Here is a 23,198-nt window from a genome sequence, read left to right as displayed (position 1 = left end):
CCACTTTGTAGAGGGCCATCTACTCTTTTTCCTTATGTTACAGAATAAAGTGCTGAACCTAGATTCAGATTCCTTCTTCTCTCTGAAATTCATGGGAGGAATTTGTCAGGACTGGGATTAGAGGCAACTTTCAGACTAACTTTCTTGCAGTAGGGGAGATGCATATAAAAGTAAAAGAGTGAGAAGAATCCCAGAATGGGCTGTAAAGAATATTGTACTTGAAACTTCCACCGTAGGTTGTTTTCATTATTTCTGCATGTAATAATATAGGACCCTCATATCTGTCACCAATACCAACTGTTTCATTTATCTACAAAATGCATCCTCATTAGGTATTTTTACATCCTCAGTGTGACTCAATTATTTTATAGCTTTCCTTTTAATAGGATTTGCTATTATTTGAAGTTTTGTATATCCATCCATACATCATCTGAGAATGTATCCCCCCTTGATACAGAGTCATGCTGTAGTTTTATCTTCCTTTGAAGTACAAAAAGAGTTATGATTTTCAGGGGCCAGTGCAAGAGGAAGCTTAGGGTAAATGTATCATATAGTGGGCATGCCTTGCCAGAGAAGATGTGTCTCAATTTCGTTGCTTGTGCTGTTTGGAGGTGTGATGTTTATTAGCACAATGGTGCAGCCCACTTGCTTGCTGCATATTTATCAAGTTGTGCAATGAATTCATGAGTGACAGTTGAGCCAAATGCCTTTTTGACAACCTTTCACAGTTTATGCATTTTTGATCATGTAGGAGTCTGCAAGAGGTTTGCAACATTTTGTGCAGGTTAGCTTAATCTTCCTAGAACAGAGGTGTATCTATCTGATATCTGGTCTTCCTTGCCCACCAGGCTCAGATTCAGCTTGACTGTGGTGAAGACAACGTCTGCGTTCCTGATCTCCAGCTCAGCGTCTTTGGGTAAGGCTCTGTTCTGCCTCCTTTTCCTGAACCATAGTCAGGGATAAAACAAGATAACTGCGTGCCACTCATGCCTCTTTGACTATCAAATCAAGGTAGAGCCCTCCTCCCACCGTGCATTCCTTTTCGTAGATATGCAGCAAGGAGTCAGAAAGCAAATACAGTGGTCCCTTGGTATTCACTGCAGGTTGGTTCCAGGATGCCCTATGGATGCCAAAGCCATGAATGCCCAGGTCCCATTATGCCATAGTAAAATGGTGTCCCTTATGGCAAAATCAAAAATAATTTACAGCCTTGGATGGTTGATGCACAGATGGAGAATATGTGGATATAGCAGGCTGACTATATCACCCTTCAGAACCTCCTCAATACAGACTGTCTCCCCGCTTTAGTAGTTTACTCACTCTTCAAGCAACTGTACTTTCTTAACTGTAAATTAACATGTTAGTGAGATCCTGCATGAGAAAACAGATGCATTTCATATAATTGTATCTCCAGTACTACCCTAAGAAGTTCTCGTCTTATAAACAACACAGTCTTACCCACTCCCCATCACAACATGGCCATGTTCATATTGTAGAAGAAATGGAGATGAGCAGAGACACTTCCGGCTGTTTTCCAGCAGAGGTCCTTGTGAGTCTCTGTAAATCAGTGGTTCCCAATTTTTTTTGACCAGAGACCACTCTCCAAGGTTAGTACCAAAAGAGTTACGAATCAGTTTTTGGTCAACTTTAGATTCCGTTTGGTTATTTGGGTTGCTGATTCAGAAAATTGCATTGGCTAGACCACATCAGTTCTAGTTTCTCATACATAACATATGCTATCCAGTAGTTGCCATCTGCTCACCCACAGAAAACCATATTTTATAAGCCTTGGCACTATAAGAGGTTTTCACGAGATCAGTTGTTCTCATTGCAACAGTGTAGTAGTAGTGAGGCCGCAGACCATATTTTAGTTCTTGCAGAACACTGCTGGTCCATGGACCACAGGTTGGGAACCACTGCCACAAATGATATTTTCCCAATGCAGAAAAGTATCTGGACATGTCTTTGCTCTTTCCTCCGATCTCTAACAACATGGAGTGCTTAAATGTGAATTTTGAGGGGGATTTTTGTTGTCACTAGAACAAAACATAACAGTAGTAGTAGTGTTGCAGTAGTGTAAATCCAACATATGACATCATACAGTAGAGTCTCACTTATCCGACATAAACGGGCTGGCAGAATGTTGGATAAGCGAATATGTTGGATAATAAGGAGAGATTAAGAAAAAGCCTATTAAACATTAAAATAGGTTATGATTTTACAAATTAAGCATCAAAATGTCATGTTATACAACAAATTTGACAGAAAAAGTAGTTCATTACACATTAATGCTATGTAGTAATTACTGTATTTATGAATTTAGCACTAAAAATATCACAATGTATTGAAAATATTGACTACAAAAATGCGTTGAATAATCCAGAACGTTGGATAAGTGAGATTCTACTGTAATTCATAAATACAATGTCACTGTGCATGAAAACAAATATATACTTTGTTCTCCCAAGCATAGTTTTGGTGTTGGCATTTCATGGAACAGCAGTCTTCCTTACACTGTCGACTAGGGGTCTCCAAACTAAGGACTATGGCCCTCAGGGCTATTTACCTGGCCCCTGTCCTAAGCTTTAGACTTAGGTTATCTCACATATTTAGACTTACTTTACCACATTTTTAACTTTAGACTTACCTTATTTCACATCAGCTAAAAGCAGGCCCACACTCCCTATTGAAATACTAGTAAGTTTGTGTTGATTCAAATTGTTCTTCATTTTAAATATTGTATTGTTCTTTCTTGGGTTTTTTTGCACTACAAATAAAATACGTGCAGTATGATCATTTCCCCCCCTAAAGTACAGTATAGTCTGGCCTCCCAACAATCTGAGGAACTGTGAACCCATCCTCGGCTTGAAAAGTCTGGGGACCTCTGCAATTGACATTTTGGTTCCCCCGCTGTCATGAAAGGGAAAGACATGTGCAGGATAGTCAATTGACACATAGCTCAGTAGTAGAGCTCATGCTTTGCATGGAAAAGGTCCCAGGTTTAATCCCTAGCCCCTCTAGGTAGAGCTAGGGAAGACTTATGATGGAAACCCTGGAGAGTCATTGTCAGGATGGGCCAGTGATGTGTTTCACTAGAGGCTTAAAATTCCAGATATCCAGAACTGTGGGTATTTGGGATACTTTTCTTTAAAAAAAAAACTTGGAAAGGCATTTTCCATCACTGGTATGTTTTGTAAGAAATCTAGCTCGGGTTGGGCTGTGGCGCAGGCTGTTGAGCAACCAGCTGCAGCCAGCTGCAACAAATCACTCTGGTCATGAGTTCGAGGCCAGCTCGGAGCCCCGTGTTTGTCTTGTCTTTGTTCTGTGTTAAGGCATTGAATGTTTGCCTTATAAATACTGTAAATAAATAAATAATAAATAAATAATAGCAATGGTATCAACATGTGGCACACTGTGGATGCAGAGGGATTTGTAACTGATGCACTTTACATGTAGAAAACACCTGTTGCCTTCATGTCCCAAATGGAGGAGATGTGGGGTGGTGAAACTTTGTACCCCTGGCTTAGCATGCTTGCATCTTAGCTTTGGGGTCATTTATTTTGATGTGTTCTCTCACACAATCTTGGCCTAACCTTTTTTACAGAGACCATTCTGTTGTCTATTTGGGAGACAAAAATGCGCTGAACCTCTCCTTCCATGCTCAGAACCGTGGAGAAGGTGGAGCCTATGAAGCTGAGCTCCATGTTATCATCCCACCGGAAGCGGACTACACAGGTGTTCTGCGTAACCATGGGGTAGGTGCTTCCTCACCTTCCATTAGGCATTGCAACCCACTGGTTGGATAGTGGATTTTAATGTATAAACTGCTCTCCACTGGAATGGAAGTTATGATACACACGAGCAAAGCTGTTCCATTTTCATAATTCCTGATGCTTCTGTGGAGATGGTTTTACCCCCATCCCATCCTTTTCTTCCCTTCCCTTTGGAGAGTAACAGATAATAGCCTCTTTCCCTTCTTATTTTGATTTCTCTTTGCCTTTCTTTCTAGAACTTTTCCATCCAGAGCTGCAACTATGATACCATCAATGACACCAAGATGGTCATCTGTGACCTTGGCAATCCAATGAAGGCAGGCATCAGTGTAAGTGTCTGGGCCTCATGCTGTGATACTTGCTTGGGTCAGACAATATTGGATTTGTACAATCATTTCCCTGAAACCTAGCGGGAGGTAAAAGAGCCTGGTACAATGTACAGTGTTCCCTCACTACTTCGCAGTTCACTTTTCACGGATTCGCTGCTTCATGGTTTTTCAATAAACTCTAAAAGACTATTATAAATCATAAAAAATTACAATTTACAGCCTAAGGAAGGGAGGAAGGAGAAGCCAAAGGGAGAGAAAAGGAGCCCAAGCGACAACGGGAGGAAAAGGAGATTTATCAACACAATTGGTTGCTAAAGACTTAAAATAGTGTATAACTACTAAAACAATGTATAAATATTAAAATAAATATAGTGTCCCTACTTCGCGGATTTTCACTTATTGCGGGTGGTCCTGGAACCTAACCCCTGCAATAAGTGAAGGAACACTGTATGTACAAATTAAGCGGAATTTGGAAATACTTACCTTTTTTGAAATCATGGATCCCAGAATCTCACAGCAAACATGTTCACTGTCATGCTGGCCAGGAGATTCTGGAAAATATATTCTAAAATGATAACTTTTCCAAACACTGGAACTAAAATATCCAGGAATCCATCTGTAATGTAATTGGACCAAAGCCACCTTAGGTTAGTTGTCATGGGAACTCCCCTTTGTGGTACAAATGGTCAAACCAACCAACCAACATGCATACATATTTATATACTTACATACTTTGACTTTTATGTAGCTAGATAATCACATACACATATTAACTATGAGTGGAAATTAGCATTTGAAATAGGACTGGTCAAGTTTGCATGGAATAACTTCCATTCTTTGGGAACTACCCAATTGGCTGGCCCATATTTTTTATTTAGTATAATGTAATAATGTAAATGATAACAGGCCACATATTTCTGTAGCAACCATAGTAACTGAGGGCTCCAAAGACCTGGTACATGCTCAATATATGGATTTGCATGGTGCAATACACATCTTGCATTCCTGCACAATTGTGTTTCCTAATATTGTCAGATTGTTTTAAGTATGTATCCCACATTATTATTGTTGTTGTTGTTGTTGTTATTATTTATTTATTTGTTTATTTTTATCCCACTTTTCTCCCATGGGTGGGATTCAAAGCAATGTACTTTGCTTTCTTAGTAATTCAGAGTGGCTAATGTGAACAATCAAGGGGCCTGTGACTAATCTCTATCTTTCCTTGTCTCTCTCCTAGCTCTGGGGTGGGTTGCGCTTTACTGTTCCTCGCCTCATTGATGCCAAGAAATCCATCCAGTTCGATTTTCAGATCCACAGGTAAAAACACCCCTTTACCGTGTTTGCTCTCACCTATCCTTTGATGATTCCCAGCCAGGAATGCAATTGGCAGTTTGGTAGTGGATGGGTGTTTCTGGGAAATGTCTGTCATTAATGGTCTGATTGAGGAGCCCCAGGGTTCTCCAAGATGCAGTTTTAAAGCACTAACAACTTGAAAAATGAGCCTGGTGTCTCTGTGGTGATGTTTCCCAATATGTTTGGGAAGCCTGCATAATATTTTGAATACTTGTTGCTTTGGAGGGAAAACATAGAGAAATGTATGTTCTGAACAGAGATTCATGGGTTGGAATCATGTGCTCAAATAACTTTGGTGATTTGTATTCCAAAATTCTAGCATTGCATACCCAAGTGTTTATGTGAAACCCGATAGTACACTTGATCTTAGTCAAAAGGCCGAGAAGTTCTGCACGGCTGCAATTAAAATTCGGCAGAAGATGATTGAGAGCCAAAAGACTTAAGCATCTCCTACAGAGTATAAATGGGGAATCAGAAATAGACTGATAATTATAGTTCTAGACTGTTATTTACAATTATGGTTACTTCCCCCCTCCCCCCGGTGTAATCCCCACTCCCTCCCTTGAGACTGCCCCAGAGGATCCTATGGGATTAGTTGAGCTTCAATAGTTACTTGTATGTGGTCTTTAGCCTAGATTTTAGATTGGTAAATAATTCAATTTTATAATGTTTTTTTAAAAAAAAATTATTATAATTTTATTATTATTAATGAAGTCTAACATGGATGTACAGAACTGGGTACCCCTGTTACGAGCTGGTCATTGACCGTAATAAAAGTTTACTACTACTACTATGTGAAACCCGATTGTCATACACAATCTCTTTCTTCACAGCAAGAACGCAAACAATTCCCATAGTGAGGTTGCATCATACACCTTGAATGTTGAAGCTGCTCTCCGTATCTCAGCTCGTGGGTAAGTGCAATACCAGGTACAAAGAAGATAATCGATGCTTTAAAACAGTGGTTCTCAACCTGGGTTCCCCAGGTGTTTTTGGCCTTCAACTGCCAGAAATCCTAACAGCTGGTAAACTGGCTGGGATTTCTGGGAGTTGTAGGCCAAAAGTATCTAGGGACTCCAGGTTGAGAACCACTGCTTTAAAATAACAGGAAGGTTGGCGGTGTTAAATGCAGAGCTCAGTTACTTTTAGACTGCAACTCCCAGGATCTGGGAGTGGTATGCTGGAAGTTTGTAGTTCAAATGTGTTTAAAAGCCATGCCCCATCCCAACCCCACCCAGTGTTTGTAGGGAAATTTAATTCCATGATGGGTAGGGAGTAAAATAGTATCTGTGGTAAAAGGAAGGCTTCAGAGAGAGAGTGACTAGACCAGAAATTCTCGAATTAATCCAATAATTTGAAAAGGAGAGGTCTTGTTAAAATGTCCACCTCCCAAGTTATTCTCCCAAGTTGTTTCAGATTAATATATACTTGGAATAGATCCCATCCAATTCCACCCACCTTGTTTCCAGTTACAACTGCGTAGGGCTGCACTGTGTATCTCTGCTGCTGCGCCAAACACACACACTCAAGGAGGAGATTAAATGCCTTCTAAAAGCATCTATAACACTGCAACAAAATTTGAAAAAAAATCTGTTCCTGGTTTGAAATTATTATTTCCTGTTTAATTGTGTGGTACTTACTTTGAAAATGGATGTGGAGCCCCTGGTGGCGGGCAGTGGGTTAAAGCCTTGTGACTTGAAGGTTGAGTTGCTGACCTGAAGGCTTCCAGGTTCGAATCCAACCCAGGGAGAGTGTGGATGAGCTCCCTGTATCAGCTCCAGCTCCATGCGCGGACATGAGAGAAGCCTCCCACAAGGATGGTAAAAACATCCGGGCGTCCCCTGGGCAACATCGTTGCAGATGGCTAGTTCTCTCACACCAGAAGCGACTTGCATTTTCTCAAGTTGTTCCTGACATGGAAAAAAATTGAAAGTAGTTGTTACACTCCAGAAACTTTGTTTTTGTGACTGCCACAAACTATGTTGAATTGGTTGAGACTCTGTAAGATACTAATTGAAAATCTATAATGTGCTTCAGGATGTCCCGCAAAAACAGTTTAATAAACCTTAGCTCTTAACTTAAAATGGTGCTCTTATGCCAAAGCAAAACCCAGGCCAAGCGACAGCTCTTAACTCAAAAATGTTCTTAAGTTAGGGTGCTCCTAATTAGAGATTTCACTGTATAAATATTTTAAGGCATTTAGACATGGTGTCAGTTGTGAACATTGAATTTGCCATTTCATGTCACTTAAAGAAGAGTAGGTTAGGAAAAGAATCTGAGCTTGGGAATGATCAAAGAACATACAAAACATCATAAACCACAAAGATCACAGGCTGTACCGTGAGGGCTTTGATTTCGGAGGAAGCAGAATGAGAATTTAATTCTTGAACATTCTGGATTTGCCTAATTTATTTAAAAAGCATTTTCCTCTGGTTGCTTTTAAACCCTGCTGCTCTGATTTTGCCTTAAATTGCCTTGTCTTGCCTTCCTACAGAGCTTCCATGCCTGACACAGTGTCCCTCCCAGGCTCTGGTTGGGTCCCAGGTCGATCAGTGCACCGAGAGCAAGACGTGGGTCCCGGTGTGTACCACGTCTATGAGGTGGGTGTGATTAACTGAGAAAGAGGAATCATCAGGGCGGGAGAGATCATCAGGAGTTTCGGGGTGAGGTGTCATCTGTACGCAGATGATGTCCAGCTCTGTCACTCCTTCCCATGTCACTAAGGATGCTGTTCAGTTCCTGAACCGGTGCTTGGCCGCTGTGTCGGACTGGATGAGGGCCAACAAATTGAAATTGAATCCAGACAAGACAGAGGTCCTCCTGGTCAGTCGGAAGGCCGAACAGGGTATAGGGTTACAGCCTGTGCTGGATGGGGTCACACTCCCCCTCAAGGCGCAGGTTCGCAGTCTGGGGGTGATCCTAGACTCATCGTTGAGCCTGGAGCCCCAGGTCTCAGCAGTGGCTAGGGGAGCCTTCGCACAGTTAAAACTTGTGCGTCAGCTGCGACCGTACCTTGGGAAGCCGGACTTGGCCACAGTGGTCCATGCTCTCGTTACATCCCGTTTAGATTACTGCAACGCTCTCTACGTGGGGCTGCCTTTGAAGACTGTTCGGAAGCTTCAGTTAGTCCAACGGGAGGCTGCCAGGTTAATAACTGGAGCGGCGTACAGGGAGCGTACCACTCCTCTGTTACGCCAGCTCCACTGGCTGCCGATTAGCTTCCGAGCACAATTCAAGGTGCTGGCTTTAGCCTATAAAGCTCTAAACTGTTCCGGCCCAGCTTATCTGTCCGAACGTGTCTCCTACTACGACCCACCTCGAAGCTTAAGATCATCAGATGAGGCCCTGCTCGCGGTCCCGTCAGCCTCACAGGTGTGGCTGGCGGGGACGAGAGACAGGGCCTTTTCAGTAGTGGCTCCCCGCCTATGGAACGCCCTCCCCATTGAAGTCAGGCAGGCTCCCTCCCTCCTATCCTTCCGTAGGAAGGTTAAAACTTGGTTGTGGGGCCAGGCCTTCGAATAAGAATCAGTAAACTTAATTACTATTATGTACGCTGGAAATCAATTGACAGACCCAGTCTTTTAAACTTGAACACGCCTATCTGTATTTTATAATGCGTTTTATGAATGTTTTATGTAAGTTAATTTTTAACTGATTTATAGTGTATTGTACAGGTTTTATATGTGTGTTTTATTGTATGCCGCCCTGAGTCCCCTGTTGGGTGAGAAGGGCGGGATATAAATGTTGTCATAAATAAATAATAAATAAAGAGGAATCTTCTGCAGTGATCACTATTTGTCTATGGGCAGGATTACTCTTGCTTTCAGAAGCATATCTTTGCAGTTTATAATGTCTGGAGGTTTTGTGAGTACATGGTCTCTGCAGGTATTTCTTTTTCCACCTCATTCATGCAGATTTGTAGCACAAATAGTATCTCATGTGATTATAAATGAAATTTTCTATTAGATGGATGTATCTGAAGGGAAATCCTACAGCTCAAGAGAAGAGCACATCCTTTGTGCATAGACAGTCACAATGTGGGCCCTGTGCATTCCCCATTGAAAACAAATCAGGCAACACATGATGAGAAGGCTTCCCTGTACCCCAGAACAATGTATGTCAAAATAGTCAACAGTAAATTTGATGAGGCATTAGTTTGATCTGGCATGATGAGATTTCCTATGTTATTTGATTGTTCTTCCCCACCACCCTCACACATTTTTCCTGCAGTTTGCAAATGAAGGACCAAGTGCCATCAGCGAAGGGATCTTGGACATCAGCTGCCCGCTCCAGATGACAGGGCGACATGTGATGTATGTCACACGCTATATGGTGCCAGCAAATTGTAGCTCCAGCCATCCTATCAACCCATTACGCCTGCAGGTAAAAGCTGGAAAAAGAGTGAGAAGACAGGTTCTGGGAGATAGGTAGGGGGTGTGATTGGGCCAGAGCGCAGTCTTTGATCCCAAGGTTAACACAAGTAACAACATTTAGTACTGCTGAGGAATAGCTCAATAACTTCATGGACAGATCACTATGCTCTTCACCTTCATAAACCCTGTCTTTTACCTTTAACTTGCAGGCCTGCTGTGCAATACAATGTACCATATATACTCGAGCATAAGCTGAGTTTTTCAGCCCTTTTTAAGGGCTAAAAAAGCCCCCCTCAGCTTATACTCGAGTGAGGGTCCTGGTTGGCTTATAATTGGGCTGACTTATACTTGAGTATATACGGTAATTAGAGTTGGACAGTCTTGTCTTAAACTACAGTTTTAAGTAAATATTCAAAATGTTTAACCTACTGATACTTCAATGTAATTTTATTGCTATCTTTATTTTTCAAATTTAGCAGGAGCTGCTGCATTTCTCGCCCTTGTCTTATACTCGAATCAATAAGTTTTCCCAGTTTTTTTGTGGTAAAATTAGGTGCCTCAGTTTATATTCGAGTCGGCTTATATTTGAGTATGTACGGTATTTAGATATAGAAATCGTGGATACTTTAGTATGCAGTTTGTCCATGCACAACATTGCAGTTCTGCTTCTTGTTTCAATGAGCAGCAGTTGCAAGAAAGACAAACCGCATGTCAAGGATCATTGCAAAAGAAACTGAAAATAAGAAAACCAGTACTAGTATATCAGTACCTTATTCCAATCGACAACGTAGCCATGGTTGGAGCATTGTATCATTCTGATCTCAAGATCTCAGAAAAGACCATGCAAGAAAGTTTTCAATCGAAGATACAATTGAAGCCCGAATTACTTTCATTGGGAATGTCAAATTACCAAGCAAAATAATTAAATTACAAAGCATTGCACTACATGACAATAGCAGCAAGGATAATAAATACACAGTTTTGGAAGAAACTGGGCCTTCCAACAATAGAAGATTTAACAGAAGAAAGTTAAGGTCTTTAAAATATGTTAAGGTCAAAATCCCCTTGATCTGGTCATGTAAGTGTGATTTATTGTTATAATTGTATTTTTTCACTTTGTTTAATAATGTGTATTATGTTGTTATGTAATGTTTGTGTTGCTTTTATGACTGTAAACCGCCCTGAGTCCCATCCGGGAGATAGGGCGGTATATAAATAAAGTTTTTTTATTATTATTTATTAAAATAGCAGAAATTAACACATTAGCAATGATGAACCAAGAAAAAACACAAAAAATTCATCCAGGACTGGGAACCATTTTCTAAGTTTTGTTAAAAAAAAACAAAAGAGGGAAAAGTTTTTATAGAAGGCTTCATAATTTAATCTGTTGGAATCTGTGTAGGGAATTTATAAACAGTAACTATCAGGCCAGAAGGAAGAATAGAAAACCAATAAGAACGGAATTATATATGAATGTTTCCAACCCAGGGGATGGGAAGTTACTAAAATGGGAGGGGGAGAAGGGGGGGCATAACCAAATACGAATTCTGTATAGATGTTAGATAGCACTGTATTGGTTTATGTATATATACATGTAGGAACTCCCGGTGGTACAGCAAATTAAATTGCTGAGCTGCTGAACTTGCTGACCAAAAGGTTAGTGGTTCGAATCATAGGAGCGGAGTGAGCTCTCAATCTTAGCCCCAGCTTCTGCTAACCTAGCAGTTCAAAAACATGCAAATTTGAGTAGATCAATAGGTACTTCTCCGACAAAAGTAATGGCACTCCATGCAGTCATGCTGGCCACATGATCTTGGAGGTGTCTACGGACAATGCCAGCTCTTGATTGACCTCAGATCTGGGAGTTGTAGGTCATCCTTATCGAGAGAGCCCTGAACCCAGCCAATGATGGATCTGGACCAAACTTGGCACAAAGACCCAACATGGCCCACTGCGAATATTGGCAGGGTTTGGAGGTGATTGTAATAGGAATCTGGGAGTTGTAGTTCACCCAGCCAACAACAGATCTGGACCAAACTTAAGTGATATGACCTAACATCCGAAAACAAACAATGCCTTCTACTAATAACCCAGGCACCGACAGGTTCCCAAGCTAGTAAGAAGAATCACCATAGCAAAGGGATGGGCAAGGTGTTTTTATAAGGCGTTCATTGCCAAATGAAGAGTCTGCTAAGAATGATAGTTTAATGATTTCTCCATTCCTTGCAAAAAGGAGGAGCTAATCATTGCCAAAGAGCTAATAAACTATGCTATTAGTGGTGGAGAATTTATTTGCAAGGCTTCTTTAAATAATATATACTCTCTCCTTCCCCCTTATCTTTTCTTTCTCTGGTTATTTAGCTGGATCCACCTCCGACACCTTTCCCAGGGCAGGAGCAGTACTATTTGCAGAAACAAGATGGACCATGGAGCAGTGGATCTGGGGGGCACAGCTTCAGCCTGGTAATCTTAGCACTGATATTACTCCCTGACAAACTTGTCTCTAGTGCAGCCTTTCCCAGTTGGCCAGGACTGGTAGTCTAAAAGAGTGCTTCTTAAGTTGTATAATGTGTAGTACTGGTGATGGCTTTGCCATTTTTATCACACTTGTTCCTTACTTTCTTAGAAGCTCTTTGGGGATTATCAGCTGATAACTTGTGGATCACCACAGGTCCAGAGACACCTACTTTGAGTAGCAAAGAACCAGTACTTTTGAGTGGGACCAGGTCGAGGAGAACACCTCAAACACTTCCTTTTTTCCAGAGCTACTTATACTGTTGTTCTCAACAACTACTTTATATTATCATTTTTGGGGGCAGCGGTGGTGCAGCGAGTTAAACCGCTAAGCTGCAGAACTTGCTGACCAGAAGGTCGGTGGTTTGAATCCACAGGATGGGGTGAGCTCCTGTTGCTAGCCCCAGCTTCTGCCAACCTAGCAGTTCGAAAGCATGGAAATGTGAGTAGATCACATTTACTTCAGTGGGAAGGTAATGGCTCTCCATCCCTGTGGAGTTTGTTTTTCTGTCTGTGACCCTGTTCAGAAGATCTCACCACACTTTCCCTCCTTGTAATAATGAGATTTTGAACATACAGTAGAGTCTCACTTATCCAACATAAACGGGCCAGCAGAACATTGGATAAGCGAATATGTTGGATAATAAAGAGGAATTAAGGAAAAGCCTATTACACATCAAATTAGGTTATGATTTTACAAATTAAGCACCAAAACATCATGTTTAACAAAAAAAATTGACAGAAAAAGTAGTTCAATACGCAGTAATGCTATGTAGTAATTACTGTATTTACGAATTTAGCACCAAAATATCACGATATATTGTAAACATTGACTACAAAAATGCGTTGGATAATCCAGAACGTTGGATAAGCGAGTGTTGGATAAGTGAGATTCTACTGTATTGGCTTGTTGTGGAAACAAGGATTGAGAGAAAGCTTCAGTAGAGACACCTTTTCTCCACGAGGACTCTTTTAGGAGTGGATTTCCCTTCCTAGGGGTAGATTTCTCTCACTTTCAGTTGTCTCATCCGTTCTTAACTTTGAGTCGTTTGTAAGTTGGATGTTTGTTACTTGAGGACTGTCTGTATCTCTTGTTATTCTATCATCAGCGTTGTGTGCACTTGTTCACCTTATTTGAAGATAAAATCAATCTCTTTGAGAAAATGTTCCACGAAGTAACAACCAGTGTTTGCAAATCAACATCCCAGTCTGTTGATTTGTTACTTTGTGGAACATACACTGTTTCAGGCAGTTAATGTACCCACAAATAAGCTTTGGGGAAGCTGCGAACACTGCTTGCGTAATTCACTTTGATGTTTGTCCTTCCTTGTTGTGTTACAGGAATGTAAAGAGGGTGAATGTTTCCAGCTACGCTGCCACATGGGGGCACTACAACGACAGGAAAGTGTCAGTTTGCGTCTCTTCTTTCGTATCTGGTCTAAGAGTTTTCAGCAGGTAAGCCCAAAACTTGACTGATATCTGCCAATCCTGATGAAGTATAATCTTAGAGCAAATGAACAATTAGAGCATTGACTGAGAGAAAGGTGTACTCTAGCTTGCTGGGCATTTCATGGGAGCTCTCTGACTGAGAATGCTAAAAGCCTCTCCTTCAACTGAAAATCCCAGGATCCAGGATCTTTGAGAAGCCATTGTTTACCGCATATAAGCCGAGTTTTTCAGCCCTTATTTATGAGCTGAAAAAGCCTCCCCTGGCTTATAATCGGGTAAAGGTCAAGGCCAGCAAGGGAACCTGCAGGCTATTGCTTGCAATATGTGATTATTTCTCTCTTTTCCTCCCTTATCAGTGTGTTTTCTTTTCCAAAGCCTGCCTCCCTCTTAATCAAGGGAATGTTTTGAAAAGAGAAAGACACTTTTGCAAGTCAGGAAGAAGAAAAATATATATTCATTAATCTTATGAAAATATTTTCCCCTGAAATATTTGTTAAACACTCCTATAGGCATTAACCCTATATGAATTTACTCTCATATGTTTGCAAGTCTCTGCAAATATCTATATAAAGAGAGATGTCTGGATAGATATGAATATATTCTTACTCTACCTATATATAGGGCTTGCAAATATTACAAGGGGAAATGAACACACAAATATATATAGACATGTCTATATATATATATATATATATATATATATATATATATATATATAGGGCTTGCAAATATTGTAGGGGAAATGCATACACACACACACAGGGGGGATTTGCAAGTGTTTCAGGGGTAAATGCATATGTGAAGTTAGTATATATAATTATAGATTTATATCTAGCTCTGCATTGTTTATGTAGGCTTTGAATGTTTGCCTGTTACTATGTTGGAAGCCACCCTGATTCCTCATGGGGAGATAGGGTGGGATCCAAATGAAGTTATTATTATTATTATTATTATTATTATTATTATTATTATTATTATATATTATATATTATATATTATTATTTATACCATATTGTTTTTGTTGCCCCTACTTTTCCACTTACAGAGCTAGTTTATTGTTTTTCTTTGAAATAAGGTAAATATTCAAAAACATTTAACCTACTGATGCCTCGATTAATGAAATTTTATTGGTATCTATTTTTATTTTGAAATTTACCCATAGCTACTACATTTCCCACCCTCGGCTTATACTTGAGTCAATAAGTTATCCCAGTTTTTTGTGGTAAAATTAGGTGCCTCGGCTTATATTCGGGTCGGCTTATACTCAAGTATATACAGTAATTTATCTTTCCTGTTCATTATACTCTTACAGAAGGAGAGCAATCCCCATAACATCCAGTGTGAAGCTGTCTATCATGTACAGAAAGTGCCCTACAAAATCCAACCGGAGAGGCAGCCCTCTGCCAGCATGAAGGTGAGCATTGGTTGATAGTGAGATAAGATTCGATAAAAATACTTTCAAACTACTAATAATAGTAGAAGTCAGATAAAATATTATCAGAAGTGGTGGTAAGATATTACTGAGTTTTAAAAATGAATAGTGACAGTATGTCACTGAAAGTCAGAGCTACCCATGTTACAGCATTTCCACTTTCTGTGCATCATTGTAAAAGCTGGTCATTGAAGCAAGCTGATAGGAAGGGAATCAATCCATTGGAGATGTGGTGCTAGAGGAGATATCTATGGACATTGTAGACTGCTTTTATGCAGTCCAGTTAAATGATGGAATTTGCTTCCACAACATATACTGATAGTTACTGTTTATATAGCGTTGTTTGTTTGTTTATAGTTTTGTGCTGTTTGTAGGATCATAGACACTAAGCCAGGAATATGAGGACTGCCATCTTTGACAAGCATCCCACCAATTCCAATTTGGGAGGGTAAATTATGGGTGAAAATTTCCTAGGTTTGGCAAAAGGCTACTACCGTGTTTCCCCGAAAATAAGACAGTGTCTTATATTATTTTTTGCTCCCAAAGATATGCTAGGTCTTATTTTCAGGGGATGTCTTATTTTTCCATGAAGAAGAATTCACATTTATTGTTGAACAAAAAAAGGGAAAGGAGTGGGAAAAGTGCTATTGCTTTCTTCATCTGTTTATAGAACCCCTGTAGAAATCCTATATTTTACGGTAAGAAAGGGGATGCTGAATCAGAGAAGGGATGAATGAATCTTTGGTTTAGTGCAGAGGGCTCTTCTCAGAATTGCCTTGCTTGTTCTGGCCAAGTTCCGCGTAGTTCAGCATCCTGATTCCAGAAAGCAACCATATTCTTCCCCTAAGCGCACAGCTTAGCCTGTTCTCTGTGCAGAGAAGATCCATTTAATTTTTCTTGCTAACTAGATAAACCATCCTTGAGATACAAGATTGTTTAGGGCTCTCCTGTGGGCATTGCCCAGTGCAGCAAAGTCATACTTGTCTTCATAGTGGTTCATGATTAGCATGGTCTTCAGCTTGCTTCCTTTCTCTTGGCAGGTGTCAACCTCACTGCATTGGGCCAAAGCAGAGACCAGCCAAGGGGTCCCTCTCTGGATCATCATCTTAGCCATTCTGATTGGACTGCTGCTCCTGGCACTGCTCATCTATGTATTATACAAGGTAGGATGGTTCACTGGGAACCTCACATAAATAGAGAGGGGGGTGGATTCATCTTAGGGTAGAAGAGGTTAGATTCTCTAAAATATTAGAAAGGGCAGACTGTAAACTTGCAGATATAGTAGAGTCTCACTTATTCAAGACTCGCTTATCCAAGGTTCTGGATAATAATAATAATAATAATAATAATAATAATAATAATAATAATAATAACAACAACAACAACTTTATTTTTATACCCCGCCTCTATCTCCCCAAAGGGGACTCAGGGCGGCTTACATGGGGCCAAGCCCGAATAAAAACAATAGCAATATAAAACACAACAATAGACAAAAAACATGCACAATTATAAAAGTTTAAACGTTAGCCAATAAAAACAAATGACAAGAACTAATAAAAACATGGATTAAAACGGAGAGGTTGTAAAAGTAGACTGGGTAAGGTGCACCATATAAATATTGTAAACACGAGGTGACTGATAAAGTGCTGCAAATTCTTGGAAGTGCAAATTGGGATGGGAATAGACCCTGTGTCTATATCAAGTTGACATTGGTAAAAAGTGCAAACCGGTACAAGAATGGTCACAGGTACAGATTATCCAATGCATTTTGTAGTCAGTGTTTTCAATATATTGTGATATTTTGGTGCTAAATTTGTAAATACATTAATTACAACATTACTGCTTATTAAACTACTTTTTCTGTCAAATTTGTTGTATAACATGATGTTTTGGTGCTTAATTGGTAAAATCATAACCTAATTTGATGTTTAATAGGCTTTTCCTTAATCCCTCCTTATTCTCCAAGATATTTGCTTATCCAAGGTTCTGCCGGCCCATTTAGCTTGGATAAGTGAGACTCTACTGTAGCTGCATTCCAATGCTCTCTGACAGATTGAGCTGAGAACCATTGCTCTTTTTTCTTCCTACCAACAATTCTGTGTTTTGAGATGTATTGGTTAAAGAAAATAAGGATAATGATGCAATCTGAAGAGCCAGTTTAAAGTTTTGCATTTTTCCAAGGGGTGATTATGGAGTGCAACCTCTGCTTCCTGGACAGGTCTTGAGCCTCTCTAGATCTAAACCTATTCTTTTCTAGCCCTGCTCCATATTTTGAGGCATTTCACAAACTGTGCAGAGGTACATCCAAGTTGCCATCGCCAGAATAGTAAACAATGCATGACTAATGTGCCTCTGTGATTTGTTCCATTCAAAACATAGGTTTGATGCATCCGTCATTCAATTTCATTGTACGACTAAAATTGCAATGTGTGAAGAAGGCCTTTACAGCATTTAATTGATACATGCACATAATGGCTGGAATTCTCTTAGAAACCGATTTATGCTTAAGTGTTCCCTTTTTGTGCAGCAGCCAAATACGCCCCCCTTTGATTTAGTGAAAAGTCACTGTGACTGGGGGAGGCATGGTGGCACAGCGGATTAAATTGCTGAGCTGTTGAACTTGCTGACAGAAAGCTTGGCGGTTCGAATCCGGGGAGTCGGGTGAGCACCTGCTGTTAGTTCCAGCTTCTGCCACCTAGCAGTTCGAAAGCATGCAAATGTGAGTAGATCAATAGGTACTGCTCCAGCGGGAAGGTAGCAGCACTCCATGCAGTCATGCTGGCCACATGACCTTGGAGGTATCTACGGACAACGCTGGCTCTTTGTCTTAGAAATGGAGATGAGCACCAACCCCCAGAGTTGGACACAACTAGACTTAACGCCAGGGGTAACCTTTTACCTTTTACCACTATAGCCATTCCACATAGCCATTCTTTGCTTTGTGCGGAGCAAAAAGGATCAAAGACGTGCCTGGCTATGTCCCAGCGCCAGATGTGTATTCTCAGTGCTGACTTCATCACTTTGCATCTGGCTATGGGAAATGATCAGATGCTTCTCATAGAATCGTAGAGTTGGAAGAGACCTCATGGGCCATCCAGTCCCACCCCCTGCAAGAAGCAAGAAAATCTCATTCAAAGCACCCCTGACAGACGGCCATCCAGCCTCTGCTTAAAAGCCTCCAAAGAAGGAGCCTCCATCACACTCCAGGGCAGAGAGTTCCACTGCTGAACAGCTCTCACAGTGAGGAAGTTCTTCCCGATGTTCAGGTGGAATCTCCTTTCCTGTAGTTTGAAGCCATTGTTCCGTGTCCTAGTCTGTAGGGCAGCAGCAAATATGCTTGCTCCCTCCTTCCTATGACTTCCCCTCACATATTCATACATGGCTATCCTCTTGCCTCTCAGCCTTCTCTTTTGCAGGTTAAACATGCCCAGCTCTTTAAGCTGCTCCTCATAGGGCTTGTTCTCCAGACCCTTGATCATTTTAGTCGCCCTCCTCTGGACACTTTCCAGCTTGTCAACATCTCCTTTCAACTGCGGTGCCCAGAATTGAACACAGTATTCCAGGTGTGGCCAGACCAAGGCACAATAGAGGGGCAGCATGACTTCCCTGGATCTAGACGCTATACTCCTATTTATGCAGGCCAAAATCCCACTGGCTTTTTTCGCCGCCGCATCACATTGTAGGCTTAACTTGTTGTCCACGAGGACTCCAAGATCTTTTTCACACATACTGCTGTCAAGCCAGGCATCGTCCCCCAAGCTTGTCTGGTTGCTTTGAGGCATGGAATGACTGTGTGAGGTAATTGGAGGATTTCAGGAAGTCAGACAGACCCTCAGGGAGGTCTGCCTGTGCCTCAACCATGCTGAGAGCATATTGTATTGCAACCATTGAATGACAGCTGCACCTACAATTACATTAGAAGTGCTTAATTTTTATTCTGAGTCATTCTGAATGCAGTTTTTGGCAAAGGTTGTAGGTAAGCATACAGTCCATTGGCAAGCCTGTTCTGCTTTTTTATGTTCCTGCGCCTGTGCAAGATCCTGAAATCTTTCTTTAATTTATGGGATTTTCTGGTCCTCAAGGATTTGGAAGCAAATTCTATAAAAATATTTTTATAGACTACGCATGCTGGAACGATGGATGCCATTCTCTTGCATTTTGTGCCATTCCAGGTGGACTTTTCTGGAGCTATCTCCTTTGTTCTCCCCACTTTGTCAAGTGAGGAACTAAATCAAGAACGGAGAAGTGTTCTTGCATTAACCTTGTTTTGTTTCAGTGGGGTTTGCCCTAGAGACAATCACTGGGTGCAGTTTCCCATGCAAACCGTGACCACCTCTCTCTGTTTCCTTCCCCAGCTGGGCTTTTTCAAACGCTCTCTTCCTTATGGGACAGCCATGGAGAAGGCTCAGCTGAAGCCACAAGCCGCTTCGGAGGCCTAGCAGGCCCAGCATTGCCCTCTGCACATGTGTGTTGTCGCTGCTGTCCTGCAGAGGGGCACCAGGATTGCCTGTCGTGAGCACTGGGGAGGGGAGCACAGCCGACACCAGCAGGGCAAAGAATGGGCAGGGCCCCAGTGGCTGAGCCCCCCCAGTGGACTCCCACAAAGAACTATGTGCCAGGCTCCTCTGCCCCTCACCAAAAGAGGTTCCAGGCTTGAGGCTCAGCGCCTTCCCTTTCTCCCCCATTCCCTGGGGCTCGGATCCTACAAAGACGTTGTGCCCTGATTGGGGTCCACAGCAGGCCTTTACTCCCAGCCAAAGGGAATACTTGAAGCCGCTGGAGCGGCCGGTGCTGGCCTGATCTCAGGCCCCCTCTGCCAAGCTGCCTGTTCCGTCCAACCTTGGGGAAGGGAGTGTTGCCCTGGACAGTTTTGATGCTGCCAATCTCTGAAACAGCTTGGCCGTGATGATGATGATGAAGGAAAAGCACAATCTCCTCCCAAATCTAGCCCTTTCTCTTCCACGGGCCAGAACGGGGGATCCTGGGCTTTCACTTTCTGTCTACCCACACCCCTGGCCTGCTTCCTGTGGGAAATGACGTGGGACAGAGACTTAAGCTAGGAAAGCCGGATGCTCCCGCAATGCCAAAGATTTGCCACGTTAGGAAGCCAAGCCATTGCCCGGAGTCGGCCCGGACTTGTCGACGGTCTTCGCACTGATCTCCGAAATACCGCTAGAGATTTTATTTTTCAGATGCCACTTTAATTGAAAGAAGAAGAAGAAGAAATGAGGAAGCTGCTGCCGCCTCCGAATTTCAGACAGGGGTTGCTGTTTTAATTTAAAATGTCCAATGTGCAATAAATGCTTCCATATTTTCCATGTTTTGATATTTTGTGTCTTTTTAATTGTAAAGTGTTAACAAGGAGCCTCCGGTGGCCTAGGGCAGAGGTCCCCAAACTTTTAAAACCGGGGGCCAGTTCACGGTCCCTCAGTCCATTGGAGGGCCGGACTATAGTTTTTTAAAAAAAACTATGAACAAATTCCTATGCACACTGCACATATCTTATTTAGAAGTAAAAAAAACAAAACGGGAACAAATACAGCCTCAATGTTAATGCTAATAATAATAATAATAATAATAATAATACATCACACAGTCCTAAACACTTGAGAAGTGTTCGACTTGTGATTTTGATACAAAATCCAGCATATATATCTCGTTTGCTGTGTTATACTGTGTCTTTGTGTCAATAATAATAATAATAAAGAGGGTTGGAAGAGACCCCTTGGGCCATTTCGTCCAACCCCCTTCTGCCTTTGTGCGCCAAAATCACTGGCAAAGCACCCCTTATTAATTAATTAATTAAAATAATTAAAATACCATTATAAACAAGCAAAGCTTTGGAAGGTGTGCACCAGGCGAGGGAGGAGGTGGGAAAGGCGCACACCTTTCCTCCTCCCTTGCACCGCATGTGCCTTCCTCAACGGAGGAAGAGGAAGCCGCCGCTGTGGGGGCTGGATAAGTGTCTCCAATGGGCCGTATGTGGCGCCTGGGCCTTAGTTTGGGGACCCCTGGCCTAGGGGATAAAAGCCTTGTGACTTGAAGGTTGGGTTGCTGACCTGAAAGCTGCCAGGTTCGAATCCCACCTGGGGAGAGCGCGGATGAGCTCCCTCTATCAGCACCAGCTCCATGCGGGGACATGAGAGAAGCCTCCCACAAGGATGGTAAAAACATCAAAAACATCCAGGCATCCCCTGGGCAACGTCCTTGCAGATGGCCAATTCTCTCACTCCAGAAGCAACTCCGGTTGCTCCCGACACGGAAAAAAAAAAAAAAAGAAGAAGAAAAAGGAGCCCCTGGTGGTGCTGCGGATTAAACCACTGAGTTGCTGAACTTGCTGACCAAAAGGATCAGCGGTTCAAATCTGGGGAGCGGGGTGAGCTCCCTCTGTTAGCCCCAACCTAGCAGTTCAAAAGCATGCAAATGTGAGTAGATCAATAGGTACTGCTCTGGTGGGAAGGTAATGGTGACTCATACAGTCATGCTGGTCAATGACCTTGGAGGTATCTACGGACAACGCTGGCTCTTTGGCTTAGAAATGGGGATGAGCACCAATCCCCATAGCTGGACATGACTAGACTTAATGTCAGGGGAAAACCTTTACCTTTAACAAGAAGAACTAGCGTATCAGTGAGAGGATGTTTGTTCCTGTAGGTGTGGTTTAAAATAAACTTCCTGAATGAAGCCAGATGAAGCAAAATGCGGAACAAACACATCTTGTTAAAAGAAGTATTTGGGGTAGGCGTGATAGATAAAGCGATTCTTTCGGGAGCCAAGAGGAAAGAAGAGCATTTAGGAGGCTCTTCTAAATGCCAGGACGAACATATACTTTGGTGTTTTTCCTGGCATTTAGGTGTTTTCACTAGTCCCAATTTACACTTGCAAAAGGCAATCAACACATGAACTTGTACCTTGAGACATTTGCCATTGGGAAATTGCCTGTTAATCTTACTTAGCTGTTAAAGTCTGTGACATGAATTAATAAATATATAAGCTTTATTACAAGATTTACAGCATTTCCCAATAGATATCTGATAAAGAATGGGAAATTTGTTTGTAGATTAACTCAATGAAGCTTGAACCAGCTGCTGTGTGTTTGACTAAGAGGTGGATGATGTGAATTGTGGAGGCAGGGAGGCGAGTATGGCAGTGTTGGGGAATACAAAGCACAGTGGAAAACTTAAGGAGTAAACTGGGATCCTGCCGTCAGCATATGTGGTATGGGGTTATATTTTATTTACAGATGTATCTTTATGGTTATTGCACTGAAAAGTATTCAGCACCTCCCTCCACCATGATCCCCACCTTCCCCTGCCATGATGATTTAGTGGCTCGGGAAAGATGTGGCTTAACCAGACAGTGGCCAGTTGTATTTTAGCAGCTGAGCACAAGGCAGCGGCATTCTCCTAATGGAGCCCCCAGGGGTGCAATGGGTTAAAGCCTTGTGCTGGTAGGACTGCTGACTTGAAGATTGGATTGCTGAGCTGAAGGTTACCAGTTTGAATGTAACTCGGGAGAGAGTGCAGATGAGCTCTGTCAGCTCCAGCTCCATGCGGGGACATGAGAGAAGCCTCCCACAAGGATGGTAAAAAATAAAAGAAAATCCAGGCATCCCCTCGGCAACGTCCTTGCAGACGGCCAATTCTCTCACACCAGAAGCGACTTGCAGTTCCTCAAGTCGCTTCTGACAAAAAAAAGCATTATCCTGGATCTTCTGGAGATCCTTTGGAGTGCCAGAGGATAAGATGGTCTTCCTATAGCTAGTTGTTGAAATACATCCACTGATTGGTTTCCTGGCCTTGCTTTAGGTACTATATAGCCAAGGAAGGGCATCCCAGCAGTAGATCAGTAGGAAGGGTGAAGGAAATGGAATTACACCTAGAGGAGCTTTACATCCCATCAATGCAATCCAGGATCTTGGTTGCAGTGATCTAGGTTGAGTGGTAAAGGGAATAGATCAGAAAGACAGAGAACT

The 23,198-nt window shown here is 41.9% G+C and overlaps 1 protein-coding gene across 1 annotated transcript in view; it reads left to right on the top strand.

The window, feature by feature from the left end:
* Positions 1–20,541, top strand: part of itga5 (integrin subunit alpha 5) — a 119,632-nt gene extending 99,091 nt beyond the window's left edge. The window contains exons 19-30 of the mRNA XM_003224434.4: positions 849–916; positions 3,605–3,755; positions 4,010–4,102; positions 5,340–5,419; positions 6,289–6,369; positions 7,950–8,055; positions 9,686–9,838; positions 12,190–12,291; positions 13,684–13,797; positions 15,104–15,205; positions 16,264–16,386; positions 19,579–20,541. Coding sequence (XP_003224482.1) covers positions 849–916; positions 3,605–3,755; positions 4,010–4,102; positions 5,340–5,419; positions 6,289–6,369; positions 7,950–8,055; positions 9,686–9,838; positions 12,190–12,291; positions 13,684–13,797; positions 15,104–15,205; positions 16,264–16,386; positions 19,579–19,662 — 1,257 coding nt within the window. The 3' untranslated portion in view covers positions 19,663–20,541. The remainder of the gene's footprint in view (positions 1–848; positions 917–3,604; positions 3,756–4,009; positions 4,103–5,339; positions 5,420–6,288; positions 6,370–7,949; positions 8,056–9,685; positions 9,839–12,189; positions 12,292–13,683; positions 13,798–15,103; positions 15,206–16,263; positions 16,387–19,578) is intronic.
* The last annotated feature ends 2,657 nt before the right edge of the window (positions 20,542–23,198 follow it).

The sequence above is a fragment of the Anolis carolinensis genome, chromosome 2 (genome assembly GCF_035594765.1).
Source record: "Anolis carolinensis isolate JA03-04 chromosome 2, rAnoCar3.1.pri, whole genome shotgun sequence".
In the NCBI taxonomy this organism is placed as follows: domain Eukaryota; kingdom Metazoa; phylum Chordata; class Lepidosauria; order Squamata; family Dactyloidae; genus Anolis; species Anolis carolinensis.
Note: the sequence above shows the minus strand (reverse complement) of the source record. Positions and strands in the feature narration are given on the sequence as shown.